Source organism: Rosa rugosa, chromosome 2, assembly GCF_958449725.1.
Source record: "Rosa rugosa chromosome 2, drRosRugo1.1, whole genome shotgun sequence".
Classification (NCBI taxonomy): domain Eukaryota; kingdom Viridiplantae; phylum Streptophyta; class Magnoliopsida; order Rosales; family Rosaceae; genus Rosa; species Rosa rugosa.
The window spans coordinates 46205249-46217867 of NC_084821.1; the positions used below are offsets into that span (position 1 = coordinate 46205249).

Genomic DNA, 12619 nt, shown 5'->3' on the forward strand with positions numbered 1-12619 from the left:
ATCGATAACATCTCTATTAATTTAGTTCAAAAAAACATATGTATTAATTGGTGTAACGAAAAAAAAAAGGAAAAGGCTAGGGAAGTCATGTTTACAATGTGGAGTCTAAATTGTATTTCAGTGCAAACTGTGTTTGTAAACGGTTAAACGCAAGGGAAGTCATGTACGTATTGGAGTCATCTCTTTTATCTCCATAAACATGCCATAAATAAAGCCGACTAATCAAGCCCAAAAATGCTTAAATAACAATTTAAGCACCGATGAATGAGTCAATAAAAAGACTAGGCCAGGTCAACTAGTCAAGCCCTAAAATGCTTAAAGTACAATTTTTTATCTTTATGGATGTGCATAAAAGTTAAAAACAATATCCTCCGCTATGGATCTTAAATAAGAAAGGCTTGAATAGAGCCTAACCCTAGTCATTTTGGGCTAGGATGAGTAGGATCCCATCCTCAATGTTCAGCATCCAGACACTCCTCGATCTGGTGAGCGTCCTTCTCAACGACGATTCTGATCGTTAGGAAGATTTGCAGGGCTTGTTGGGCATTGCTGGAGTGATTTTGTTTCTCATGGTGACATAGACAATCCAGTTTATTGGATTGTCTACGACGGCCAGAAAGCTATACTCATATTGCTAGTGGCAGGTTTTAGGGGTGTGAGAAGATATGCGAGGGCGTTGGCTTTGAACGCTTAGGTGGGTCTCCTGCCCAAGGAGGCTGTCGATGTCGTTTGATTGGTGGCCAGGACTGATTAAAAGGGATGGACTGGGGCTTATCAGCATTCAGCAAAGGGGAGGGTTTGGGGTTCGGTCTGGCATGAGAAATTTCAGTACGAAAAGTTGTTAAACCATGCACAAAGTGTTTTTATGCAGATTATGACTTTGATAAGGTAGTTTGTCCACCATGTTTACTTCTCGAAAAATTTAAGTATAGATGGAGTTGTAGTTGAAACTTAGGAAATTGACATCTTGAATTATGATTTGAATTTTCCATGGAATTTGTGTACTCAAACATTGGTAATTTGAGTCTTTATGCCCAGAGGCAAGCCAAACCTTGGGCCATATGCTTCAGGCTGAAGAACAGACGCAAAATTTTGATTGTTTTTTTTTTTTTTTTTTTTTTGAAATTGATAAACAAATAAATGGGATATTTTCATACATTTTCAGAATACCACGTGTACGATACTTTAGGTTAACTTGATTGGTCCAGCTCACCTAATTTTGTTGTCAATTGGTCAGATGGCCTTCTTTTATGATTTTTTCACATGTATAGCTCGCACAAAATTCTCACTATTACATTAGTATAAACACGTAGTAATAATCCATGAAATCAAAGTAAACTTTTCGCACAAATAGTAATCAGAGTCGTTCAAACAATATGATAAAATTTAACTTAATGTGCGACAAACAAACAGATTACGTCAAATTGTCTTAATAGGCCGGAGAAAAATCCATACAATGACCCGAAATGGGAAAAAAGACCATAAGGAGGTGGGTAAAAAATAGAACCCAAAGTCTACCATGTACAGTGTACACAGGTTAATTTGGAAAGTTAAAAAGTAAAAAAAGCTGATGTAAAAGATTCCCGCTCCTTGAAACCTTTTTTAATTTTTGAATCCAAGTCGGTGCGTCTCCCTCTCTCTCTCTCTCTATTTCTCTATTTCCTTCAGATCCCCAAAAACCAAACGCTCGTGAATTTCAAATTTCAAACCCAAACCCTCTTCTCTCTCTCTAACGGTCCTTTCAATTCGACCATGTCCTCCTCCTCCGCCGCCGCCGTCGTCGATCGTCCTCCGGCCACCACCACCACCACCCGCCGCGACGCCTCCTACAGCCGAAAGCAGAAGTCCCTGAGCCTCCTCTGCTCCAATTTCCTCAGCCTCTACAACCGCGACGACGGCGCCACCGCCCTGATCGGCCTCGACGACGCCGCCTCGCGCCTCGGCGTCGTCCGCCGCCGGATCTACGACATCGTCAACGTCCTGGAGAGCGTCGGGCTCCTATCAAGAAAGTCCAAGAACACGTACACGTGGAAGGGTTTCGGCGCGGTCCCTAACGCCCTGAAGGAGCTCAGAGAAGAAGGCCTGGATCTGACTCCGATCCCGGCGGCCTGCAATAACAACAACACCCTGGATGAGACCAAGAGGGAAAAGTCTCTGGCGCTTCTGGCTCAGAATTTCGTGAAGCTGTTCGTGTGTACCGGATCGGAATCGAAATCGATTTCTCTTGATGAAGCTGCAAAATTACTGCTTGGAGTTGGAGATGCTCACAATGTATCAGTGATGAGGACGAAGGTGAGGAGGATCTATGACATTGCGAATGTATTGTCGTCGGTGAATTTGATTGAGAAGACTCATACGGCGGATACAGGGAAGCCGGCGTACAGGTGGTTGGGGCTGAATGGGAGAAGAGATGGTTTGAATTTGAATTCGGAGCCGAATTCGGAGCAGGCTAAGAAGAGGAGCTTTGGGACAGATCTGACGAATGCGAGTAGTAAGAGGAGCAAGGTTGTGGAGAAGAGAGTTCAAGATCAGGGTGAGGTTGAGAACTGCAATTCGGATGGCTGTGGGGCGAAGGAGAGTTCGAAGAGCTACCAGTTTGGTCCTTTCGCTCCGGTGGCGGTTCCAAGAGCTAGGAAGGGTGTTGACATCAACAAGGTTTGCTGGGAGAGTCTGGGGGCTTATTATCGGCCTCAGTATCAGAACCAAGCGATGAAGGAGCTGTTTTCGCATTATAGGGAAGCGTGGATGTTGTGGAACTCTCAAGTTGCTGACAAGAATCCAATTCAGAGTTCTTGATGCTTCGATTCGATTCTCATTGTTTTGTTGACTCGACAAAGAAGAGATGGGTCACCTGCATATTGTTGGACTCATATTTCATTTTGGTTTTGGTGACATTGTTAGTCTCATTGTATTGACATTCGACACAGATTTATTGGTTGCTTTGTTTTGTGCAACTGATGTGTATTCCCTATCCTTGTATTCTCAGCTTTCCTCATTTTGAGTTTCCTATATTAGCAAGGAAAAGAAGTTTATAGATTGTTACCCAACATTGGCATATGAATGAAAAAGAGCATCTACTAATTGCACGAGTAATTTTATCAACTGTCTGCTTATTTGCTAAAACTTGCAAAACTTGAATCGAGTGTGAACGTAATATTGTTGAATTGAAGTTGAGGATGATATATTACTTTGGGAACTCAAATCCGTACAAAACTGATCACCGGTCTATTACATATACGGATATACCCACGACCATGCCAATGTCTCTCTTTATATACAAAAAAAGAATGGCTAAGCTATTGAATGGGATCATTTTAATCCCAAACTATTACAGGGGAAAGAATGGCCAACTATATCTGAGACTTTAGTTTTGTCAATAAACTCTGCATACTCTGAAGTTTTTGAGTGAGTTGCTTTACAGTTGCAAGATGTTGCACGGAAGATTCTGAAGTGCCCAGTTCGGTAAGAAGAGCAGCACACTTGACCTGTGAATCAGTAACTACCTCCTCAAGTGAAGCCACGGTCATTTCTGAGGTGCTTGTACTTGTAACTGGGCCTTCATTTATCAAATTTGATTGAGAGAGCCCAGCACTGTAGAAGCTGCTACCCCTGCTGAGCTTCTCAGGAGTGAAGATCTTGTCAATGCCCTCACTTCCTGCAATTCATTTTCCAAAATTCATGAATGAAGATCGGACAAACAAAACTGAGCATGAGTCTCGGCACAAACTGAAATACCAAGTAATTATTCCAGCAGTACCCCAATCATATAAGCCAGAAATAAAACTTGACAGCTAAAGAAAAATACAAAATGATATCTGATTTCCACAAATAAATTGAGCAACTTAACACATGTAGGGCGGAGAAGCAAAGTGCATATGTCAAGAAATGCCATTTGAATGAACTTTGGAAACTTGGATGTTGGAAGACCAGAAGCATACATCCTGACCAGAATTAATGAACTGTACTTATTTACTGGCAAACAGTTTACTACATACCAAGGTTGGTCAGTTGATCCATAGCAGCCTGGCCTATGGTCTCCTCCAACTTAAATAGCCGCAGAATTCCAGCTGTTATTCGACCCATTGAGTCAACTTCCGACTTGCACAATAAAACAAGATGTTGCAGCTCATCCTTAGATACAACCGCCTCAATCTGTAGAGAAAAAAGTTTGATAATGCAGAACACTATTTTAGAAAATAAGACAATAATTAACTCGAAAATTTAATTACCGGTTGCTCAACAGAGAATTTCACATTTTCTACAACCCATTCCCCCATTTCATGATCAACACTGTCCTCCATTGTCACCAGGCGAAGTTCAAGATTTACACCTGCAGATTCCTTGGTCCCATTGACATGTAAGACAGCAGGATTATGATAGTTGTGGGCATGTGGCTTCAATATCTGCAAGCCTTCCACACCAACCTGAAACCATTTTTATGATGTAAGAGAAAATAATCGGATACCTCTATTAATCCCAAGATTATATAAAGACACATAAAGAAATCAATCACAAACATCTATCTTTATATTGAAATACAGTGTTAATGTATATTTAGGGTATGACATTGATGTTGGAACCAGTTACAAAAATATTAGAACTCAAACTTACAGAAATATTAACAGATATTTTGATATCAATATTTTCATCACTAGTCCAACATTCAGCCTCTGACCCTAACTATTGATATCGTCGACAGTCAAGAGAAACGATGAATAATTTATAAAAAATTAAACTGAAATTATGTAAGACATTAGAAATTATGTAAGACATCAAATGCATGTATTGAACAAAAGACATTCGTATGTGTCTATTAGTCTATGTAAAGAGAGAATGTAATGATGAAAACGTAATTTTAATAGGGGGAAGTGGGGAGAGATTGTTTCCGTTAAGTGATTATCTTTGTTGAAATCGAACATACCCAAGCTGGCGCTAGCAGGTGAACAAACAATCCATCCAACAGTCTCATTCACTGTTAATAAATATTCATGCATGTATGATCAAACAATTTTTGCATCTCTCTAGCATAACAGGACATAAAAACATAGGGATCAAGGCAAGAGAGAGACATGCTTACCGTCACCAATTCTAAAGGATATTTTGGTGTCCTGTATGACTTTCTAATGCCATTCATCATTTGTTTTGGACTGCTTTTTCCTTTTAGGTGCAGATTGTGGAATGTTGTGTGCCAAGACCTCTCTTCTCTGCTCACACCCTCCTGATTGTAGGAACTTCTAAACACTGCCATTTCCTGTGCACCTTCAAGAGCAAATAACCAATTTTTCAATTCTATGGACACGCTCACATCATCTGGCTTTCCCCAGTGCAAAACCTCACTCTTTTTCCCATCTCCTGAACTTCCATCTGAAAAAAAAAATTGAACATTAGGGCGATTGCAGTAAAATTAAATTGAGTAAAATTTAAAAAAAAAAAATTGAACAGAGAACACCATAACAACACCCAAATGCAATTGCCACATACCCTCTTTTGAATCAACAATGAGAGATGCTGGTTCGAAAAGTTTTGAAAGAGGGCCTGCTCGTAAATTCTCCAACTCTTTAGATAGCCCCTTCCCAGGACCACCATCAGCGTCAAGTATTCCAAAGCGATGCAGCAAGGATTCAGCATAGTTCATTCCGCCACCTAGGCGAATGCCAGAAATACAAGCTGACACATTCAAACTATGACACTCTACATCTTGTTCATTTAAAGGAATTACATGTTCCACGCTTATGTCAAGAAATCGATCTACAATAGCTTTACCATTTGATGAATGGTTTATTTGGTTATGTATCCAAAAGACATGTCTTAGTTGAGGATACCCATTTCCACTTGCCAAAAAACCATGACCATTTTCAATAGAAATTAAATCGCTGCCATTCTCACATGCCAAGTTTCCCTCACTGTCTACGCAGTCCACCTCAACACCATCCCAACGTATAGTGGAGGAAACAGCAACTGCACCACCAAGAGTTCTGTGAGTAACTCTTATAAAGAGATCATGCCCAACAAACTGAACTAGAGGCGTTCCTTCAATATGCATGGAAGAAGATTCCAGAAATCGTAGCTGAAGATTATTCACCACTAAACTAACTGCTGTATCATTGGGAACCTTGTCAATTAGCTTCCCCTTGAACGTATCATCCGTACTCATCTTTGGTCTAGGATATTTTCCAACAAGAACTATCTTTTCACTAACTCTGCCAAAGTACGCATAAAGATCCAAAACAAAATACAACTGTTCAACAGAAGTATTTGAGAGATACTTTTCACAAGCTAGCCCTATCCTGACAATACCACCAGGAGGAGGAACATTTGTTAATGGGCTCCCATCAGCAGTTACCATAGCTACTTCTATGCAAGCATCTTTCAGCTCAACACATCTCCACAAGCCTGAGGTCCCGTCAAGAGAACTCTGAAGTCCAGCTGATGCAGTACACGTTTCGAGAGACAAAGTAAGGTGTGATGCTCTAGTAGTCCATTTCTTCTGGCTAGCATCAACTGGTTGACCTTCCCAGAGACAGAAGCAAGCAGGATCCTTGTCCAAATTCAGTAGCCTTAGTTTTAGTGAAGGTGACTCTGAGAAGAACAAGTTCTCAATGTGAAGCCTTGCTCCAGAAAAGGAACTCTGGTTGATACTGCTCCTGTTGTTACCATGACTACGCAAATTGTCCACGTCCAAGGGAACAGTAACATCTAATTCCTTGAGGGTGAAAATCAAGGAATTTACCGAGAAATCTGGTAAAACAGCACCGGGATTGACAACAATTCCATCGGCCAGGAAGGAAGAGATCCTCAAACAGGATCCTTCCTGAAGATGAATCTGGGATTAAAAAGAAAAAGATTAAGAAGCGGTACTTTTCAAATTCAGAAAAGAACAAGAAAATAAAAGACAGACCTAAAATAAATGACCGTTTGTTCATATAAGGTGTTGATAGGGAACAAGTATTGCATACCATCAGGGGTTGGCAATCAATGACTGTTTGTGTAGCAAAAGCTGGAGGCACAGGGGAGGGCTTGGTCTGAAGAGAATGAAGGCATAAAAGAGGGACACCCACGATCAACTGCCACTGCTGAGCTCCCAAAGGATATATGGGAGGGCAAAAGTCCTTACCTGTCCAAAAAAAATGGAGATAAACTTCAAATTACACATACCCATAATTTGATACACAAATAAAATCTCTTTTTTTTTTTTTTTCCAGAATATATAATAAATTTAGCCCATACCAAAGTCAGGAACATGCACAGGTTCTTCGGAAATGGCATCCATTGATGGTTGCACTAAGGTGCAAGGAGGTCTCGAATAGGTATCCCTACATTCCAGCCACCAACATTAACTATGATTTAGTCATCTAGCAGAATAAAAATTGAAAGCAGGGACGATTCTATACTGTTGTACAACTTAATAATTTTCTCTTCCGAAACACCATTAAAATTTATTTGCTTCAATAAGTAGGTATACATAAGGATTACAGAGTGCCGATGTCTCTGCAGAGGCAAAATTTGAACTGTGACAGGTAAGCAACAGACAAACACTACTTAACCAATTATGCTTTTAGCCAAACAAATAGGATCAGCTAGTCAAGTTCTACACATACTTTAATAGTAATTCAACCCTTGAAAAAAAAAATAATCAAAATAACTTGTCTGCACGTAACTAAAAGATAAGGGGGAAAAGCTACTCAAGTTCTACACATACTTTGATAGTAATATAACCCTTGAAAAAAAAAATATCAATATCCTTGTCTGCACAACTAAAAGACAAGGGGACAAATGCACAAACACCCAAAAGGTGGTAAATTTTCATATATGCGCCACACATATGTTTACATACATGCAATCAAAACTGTAGAACATTGAACTCCAGGAGAATGTGCGCCAGAAAAATTTACTAGCTGTCTAAGCATCAAATATCTAGAAAAATTGAAACAGAACAAAGTTTACCTTAAAAAGAGCCCACCAATCATAACCTTAGACAAGTTATTGTCAATTTCTCCATCAGAAACACTTGTCTGCAAAAGTGGATATTCTTATAAATTTTTGGACTGCTAAATGAGTAGAGAAAACATGGCACAGCACAAACACTACAAGATATGGATCAGCCTACAATTTGTAGGCTCCCCAATGATATCTAATGGCTTGAAATCTGACTGTATGTAACCAAAAAAAAAAAAAGTGTGGTTTTCTTCTAGTACATATATAAGATTTTTTTTCAATATTTAACACATTTCCAATGCCAAATCATTTTCACATTAAACCCAGACACATTCATGAAGTGTAATACATAATGTAGAACCCTCCTTGAAGTATCAGCACTATGTCGATTGCGTCTAATAGAGTATCATAATATTAAAATGTTGATAGCAGAATTGATAACCATGTTAACTTTAAGTCACAGAACAGTACCCGTGAAAAGAAGAGTGACTGCATCAAAAGTTCAAGCTTGAATTCTGCAAGTAAAGTCAAAAATTCTAAGAATTCTTTACGTAGAATTACATCAGAAATACAAACAGTATAATCCGAAAAAGAACATGACATGCAACCTTGAACAGAGTAAGAAAACTAGCTACCAACAAACTGAACTCCCAGACTATTTTGGCTTAAATTTGGTTCATTAGGATGAATCCTGTTTCTTACATGTAACAAAAGTATGAAATCCCTATTTCACATACCAGTATCTTTAATGCAGAGAAATATGTGGTCTACAACAATTGAAACGATAGAACGGCCTGCTGCTTCAGTTGACCGCTGAAAAATACCATCACAATAGAAAGACAAGGGGAAATTAAGATGGTCCCTAAGCATGATAATAGTAAGTAAATAAAGTAAAGGAAACTGCAAACCTGCTGAGTGTTTGAATCAACATCTCCTCTATTCAGACAGACATATAATCCAGTCATAAAGCGGAGAAGAGCACGTAGTCCTGTGTGGCATGATCATATATTAGCTCTGAGCTATATGTACACCATATAATTTAAGACCAATGAAACAAGTGATCTACAAACATTCCGAACATTACCTGGTTCACTTATTGCAGGACAAATGGCCTCTGTGATATGTAACTGAACCTCAAGCCCGAGTGGACTATTTAATTCAGTCCTTTGCACTGTGATCTGGTCATAATCACCAAGTCAAGAATGATACAGTAACATCAATACCAGGAAACTACAAAGTTTAGATCTGCATTACATAAGCTTCTCCTGAAATTCCTTCTATAAAGCGCTCCCCACCAAAGAAAGCTCGCTTTGCACCATCATCATCTCTCTGGGTTCCTCCATTTTGAGTGCTCGCTATATTAGCATCCGTGAACATATCAGGGTGAGGCAGGAGATCGATGGACAAAGATTCCCACTCAATTTTCTAGTAAGAAAATAATTTATCATCATGTAATACTAATTTAAACTTGAAAAGTAAAACATCCCTGGTCAGAGAACAATGGCACATGCAGGTTCATACATTTGAGAAACAAGACAATGGGAAATGAAAACACAATAAGAGCAGTTCACGAAAAAAGAGCAGGACCCCAACCCCACCACATGTAAGAGAAAATAAAGATAGAGAGAAATAATCGTTGTAACACACAGAGGTAGGCACTTTACTTTGAAAACATAAATGAACTTTTTGTTGGTGGAGAACTCCCGTGCTTCTTTAAGATTTACTACCTGTCACAGAGCATTTGTTCAAGTAAGCAGCTGACGTTACAGAAGTAGTCAACAACTATCATATGTGCATAACAATATATTACCTGCCAATTTTCATTAGTAGAATACAGCAAAAGGTTGCGTATAGTGATAGAAGCCAGAGGAGATGCCCTGGGGTAAGGAAAAAAAATTGAAATAATGAGAGAAGGATGAGCATAAGAAGTTACTTACAAGTCCATCAATCAAAATTGGAAGAAATCCTAGTCTCTACTCTTTTTTTGTCCAAGAACCTGAACTCATAAACCCTACACTTTTTAATCTAAAATAATTATGCAGACATCCTTGAATCCTTTAGACAGTGCCATCCAAAAATCTCAGCAGCAAAATTTTTAGCTTCCTCCTACTTTTTTCCATCATGTTCAATATTCTACGTCTTGTTGTTTCAAAGTAAATGTTCCTCCTTTAACAGTCCTAGGACTTGCAACTTTTAATTTTTCACAAATCCTGAAACAACTGACTACATTACGATATGTACTACGTCAAAAAAAAAAAAAAAATCTGTTTAATAGTAAAAAGAAAGCTATTTAAGAAAGACAGCTATAGTGCACAACGGCACCAACTTACAATCCCTTACTACTTACATATGCCATTTAAGGGTGAACGGTTTATTCTTGTTGACCACGGTCATTTATAAACTTATAAAAACCAATTCCTTGTTCAGAGCCCAAAGGTACTTACTTACAACTATATAGTATATTCCAGGCACAGAGAGACCATTACTGCTTGCAGCAAATTAAAATCAGAAACTGAGGTGTTCCCACCAACTATAACTTCCAAAATTATACAATCTATAATAAGGTAGTAAAATCTTAAGGGCAATTCATGGAGCAGATAGGAGCAGGATACTGCCATATGGGAATATAAAAAGTAAAACTAGACAAATGGTCTTCAGAATTACCAAGCTGCCCCTCCTTGGCGACCACCCCCACGAGTTTCAAGTAGAAGATTAACTGTGTGAATCTCTATAGTCATTCCATCTGCAATCTGATAGTTTACAAAGGTCAAATAATGTACCTTTAATAAAAGTCCTGTGGGAGATGAAATACAAGAAGGAGAGCAAAAGAAGAATGACATGAACAAAAAGAGAAAAAATATATAAAAAGTCTCAGAGGTAACAGCTTTGAGAGAGAGAGAGGGAGGGAGGGAGGGAGGGTTTGGGGGGGTTGAGAATTAGTCAATGAGGAAATGGCAAAATAGGTTGCTAAACAAGCTTGGCTCTTTAAGTGCCTGGAGAGACATTTTGTTGAAAGATTCCCAGAGGAGTTCAACTGTTTGGAATATAACAGAGAAGTATGGTTTATCAGCTTCCTCGCTGGTTTAAGGGTGTGTATATACTCAGTACCTTGGCTAACAAGCTACGATCACCATTTTGACAACAATCTCACCATGTTCAATTTTTTACCTAAAAATGGTACTCTACCTCTAGCATCGCAAAAGTAGTATCAAAGGCACAAGTTCTGAGGCTGACAGTTCCAATAGACAGAAAGAAGGACAAGACCTTGTTGATATAAAATGCACACATTAACTGCATTGAGCAAACCTAACCTTATCAGCAAATCCATAACCACTTCCTTTCCCGGAGCTAGTGGATGATGGCGAACTGCATGCAAGACATTAGTGCTCAGTATCTACAGTCAGCTGCCAAGCTTGTTACAAGCTTGGTATGTAACATCAAGCTAAACATATAATTCCGAATAACCTGCTCGGACTGTTTCTCGCATCCAACTCCGAATTCTCCTCTAAAACCAAATCCAGCTTATCAATCTGCACTACTATCGGTTCCACTTGAACATTGCTCAAAGATGATGGGAGCTATTAAATCATACCCAAAAAAAAAAACGCATAAGTATGAAACTCCTCATTTCATTTCCTTCCAATTTTCACTACACCTATTCGAAAAGTGAATTATATCGAATAGGTAACAAAATGAATGCAGAATCAAAATACCAACCACTATCACAAGTTTGCCGACTCTGGCCGTGGTCACGTGCAGCGCCGGCGGCAATCCCATGCTGGAGTGCAAAGCATCGCCGTCCATATCTGTCATCCAAAACCACCGCGATTAACGAACCGTGATCGCTGCAAAATTGAGGCAATGAGTAGCTGAATTTACCTAAATTGGAAAGCTGAACCGTCCGTCCCTGCCACTTGAACTGGTCTCTGGAGAAGGATTTGAGCCAGTACTTGAGAGTATACTCCAGCGCTCGACCCAGAAGGGTCTCCATTGCTGGAAATGACCTTCGGAATTCCGACAAGCTGCGGCGGAGCTCCGGAGCTGTTCGGATCTAGGCGATCGGGAATGCGAGAACCCTAGTCGGGTTCGGATCGGGCATCTGGGGTTTGCGAATTGTGAGAGGGAAAGGAGAAATTCTTTTCTTGCTTTCGGTGGGAATCTGAGAACAATGGGAGGTGAAAGAGGCGGGGGGGGTTTGGGGGTGGATGGCACGTGACCGTGAGTCTGGGGCACGTGAGGCTTTAGATTTATTGTGCGTTGGATCTGGGGATTTGTGCCCCCCATGTGTCAGAAACCCGGCAGAGACATGGCAGTCTCTACAGTGGATTTGTCGGCATATTTTCAGTGGGGAAATTACAATTCTAACCTTTTTTACCGTTCATATTTTTTACCGCATCTACTGTAACTTACCCAAGTATCAGCTATCAAACCTTCAAAGCATCAACAATCAAACCTTCAAACTTGTGATCTACCGTTCTGTAAAAGTTTGGTTTCTCGGTCACTTCTGTTGGAAATTGTAGTCGCTCTATAAATTGCTTTTAGTTTGGACTTCGGCGAGAACGGTCTTTGGAGTTTTATGGATTGAAGAAATGGGATTGTAAGATTGGTTGAGATCTTTGAGATTGCAAGATAAAAAAAATTGTGTTTTGTTATTAAGACTGTAGAGGAGAGCCTTTGGCGGTTA

At 39.6% G+C, this 12619-nt stretch overlaps 2 protein-coding genes across 3 annotated transcripts; one reads left to right on the forward strand and one right to left on the reverse strand.

Annotated features, from left to right (window-relative positions):
- The first annotated feature begins 1583 nt into the window (after window positions 1–1583).
- LOC133734638 (E2F transcription factor-like E2FE) lies at window positions 1584–3079 on the forward strand. The gene has a single exon (XM_062162252.1). The coding sequence runs from the start codon at window positions 1753–1755 to the stop codon at window positions 2794–2796; it is 1044 nt and encodes a 347-aa protein (XP_062018236.1). The 5' UTR covers window positions 1584–1752; the 3' UTR covers window positions 2797–3079.
- A 64-nt stretch (window positions 3080–3143) lies between these two features.
- LOC133734637 (uncharacterized) lies at window positions 3144–12116 on the reverse strand. Of its 2 annotated transcripts, XM_062162250.1 has the most exons (20): window positions 11815–12116; window positions 11653–11741; window positions 11401–11513; window positions 11247–11301; window positions 10600–10685; window positions 9746–9812; window positions 9600–9662; window positions 9190–9360; window positions 9020–9113; window positions 8844–8923; window positions 8673–8748; window positions 8407–8450; window positions 7945–8012; window positions 7228–7313; window positions 6957–7114; window positions 5482–6823; window positions 5078–5364; window positions 4230–4424; window positions 3996–4152; window positions 3144–3655 (listed from the first exon to the last, which is right to left on the reverse strand). In XM_062162250.1, the coding sequence occupies exons 1-20, from the start codon at window positions 11924–11926 to the stop codon at window positions 3351–3353; spliced, it is 3648 nt and encodes a 1215-aa protein (XP_062018234.1). In that variant the 5' UTR covers window positions 11927–12116; the 3' UTR covers window positions 3144–3350. The 2 variants fall into 2 exon arrangements, with proteins under 2 accessions (XP_062018234.1, XP_062018235.1); XM_062162251.1 differs by lacking the exons at window positions 10600–10685; window positions 11815–12116.
- Window positions 12117–12619: the final 503 nt, after the last annotated feature.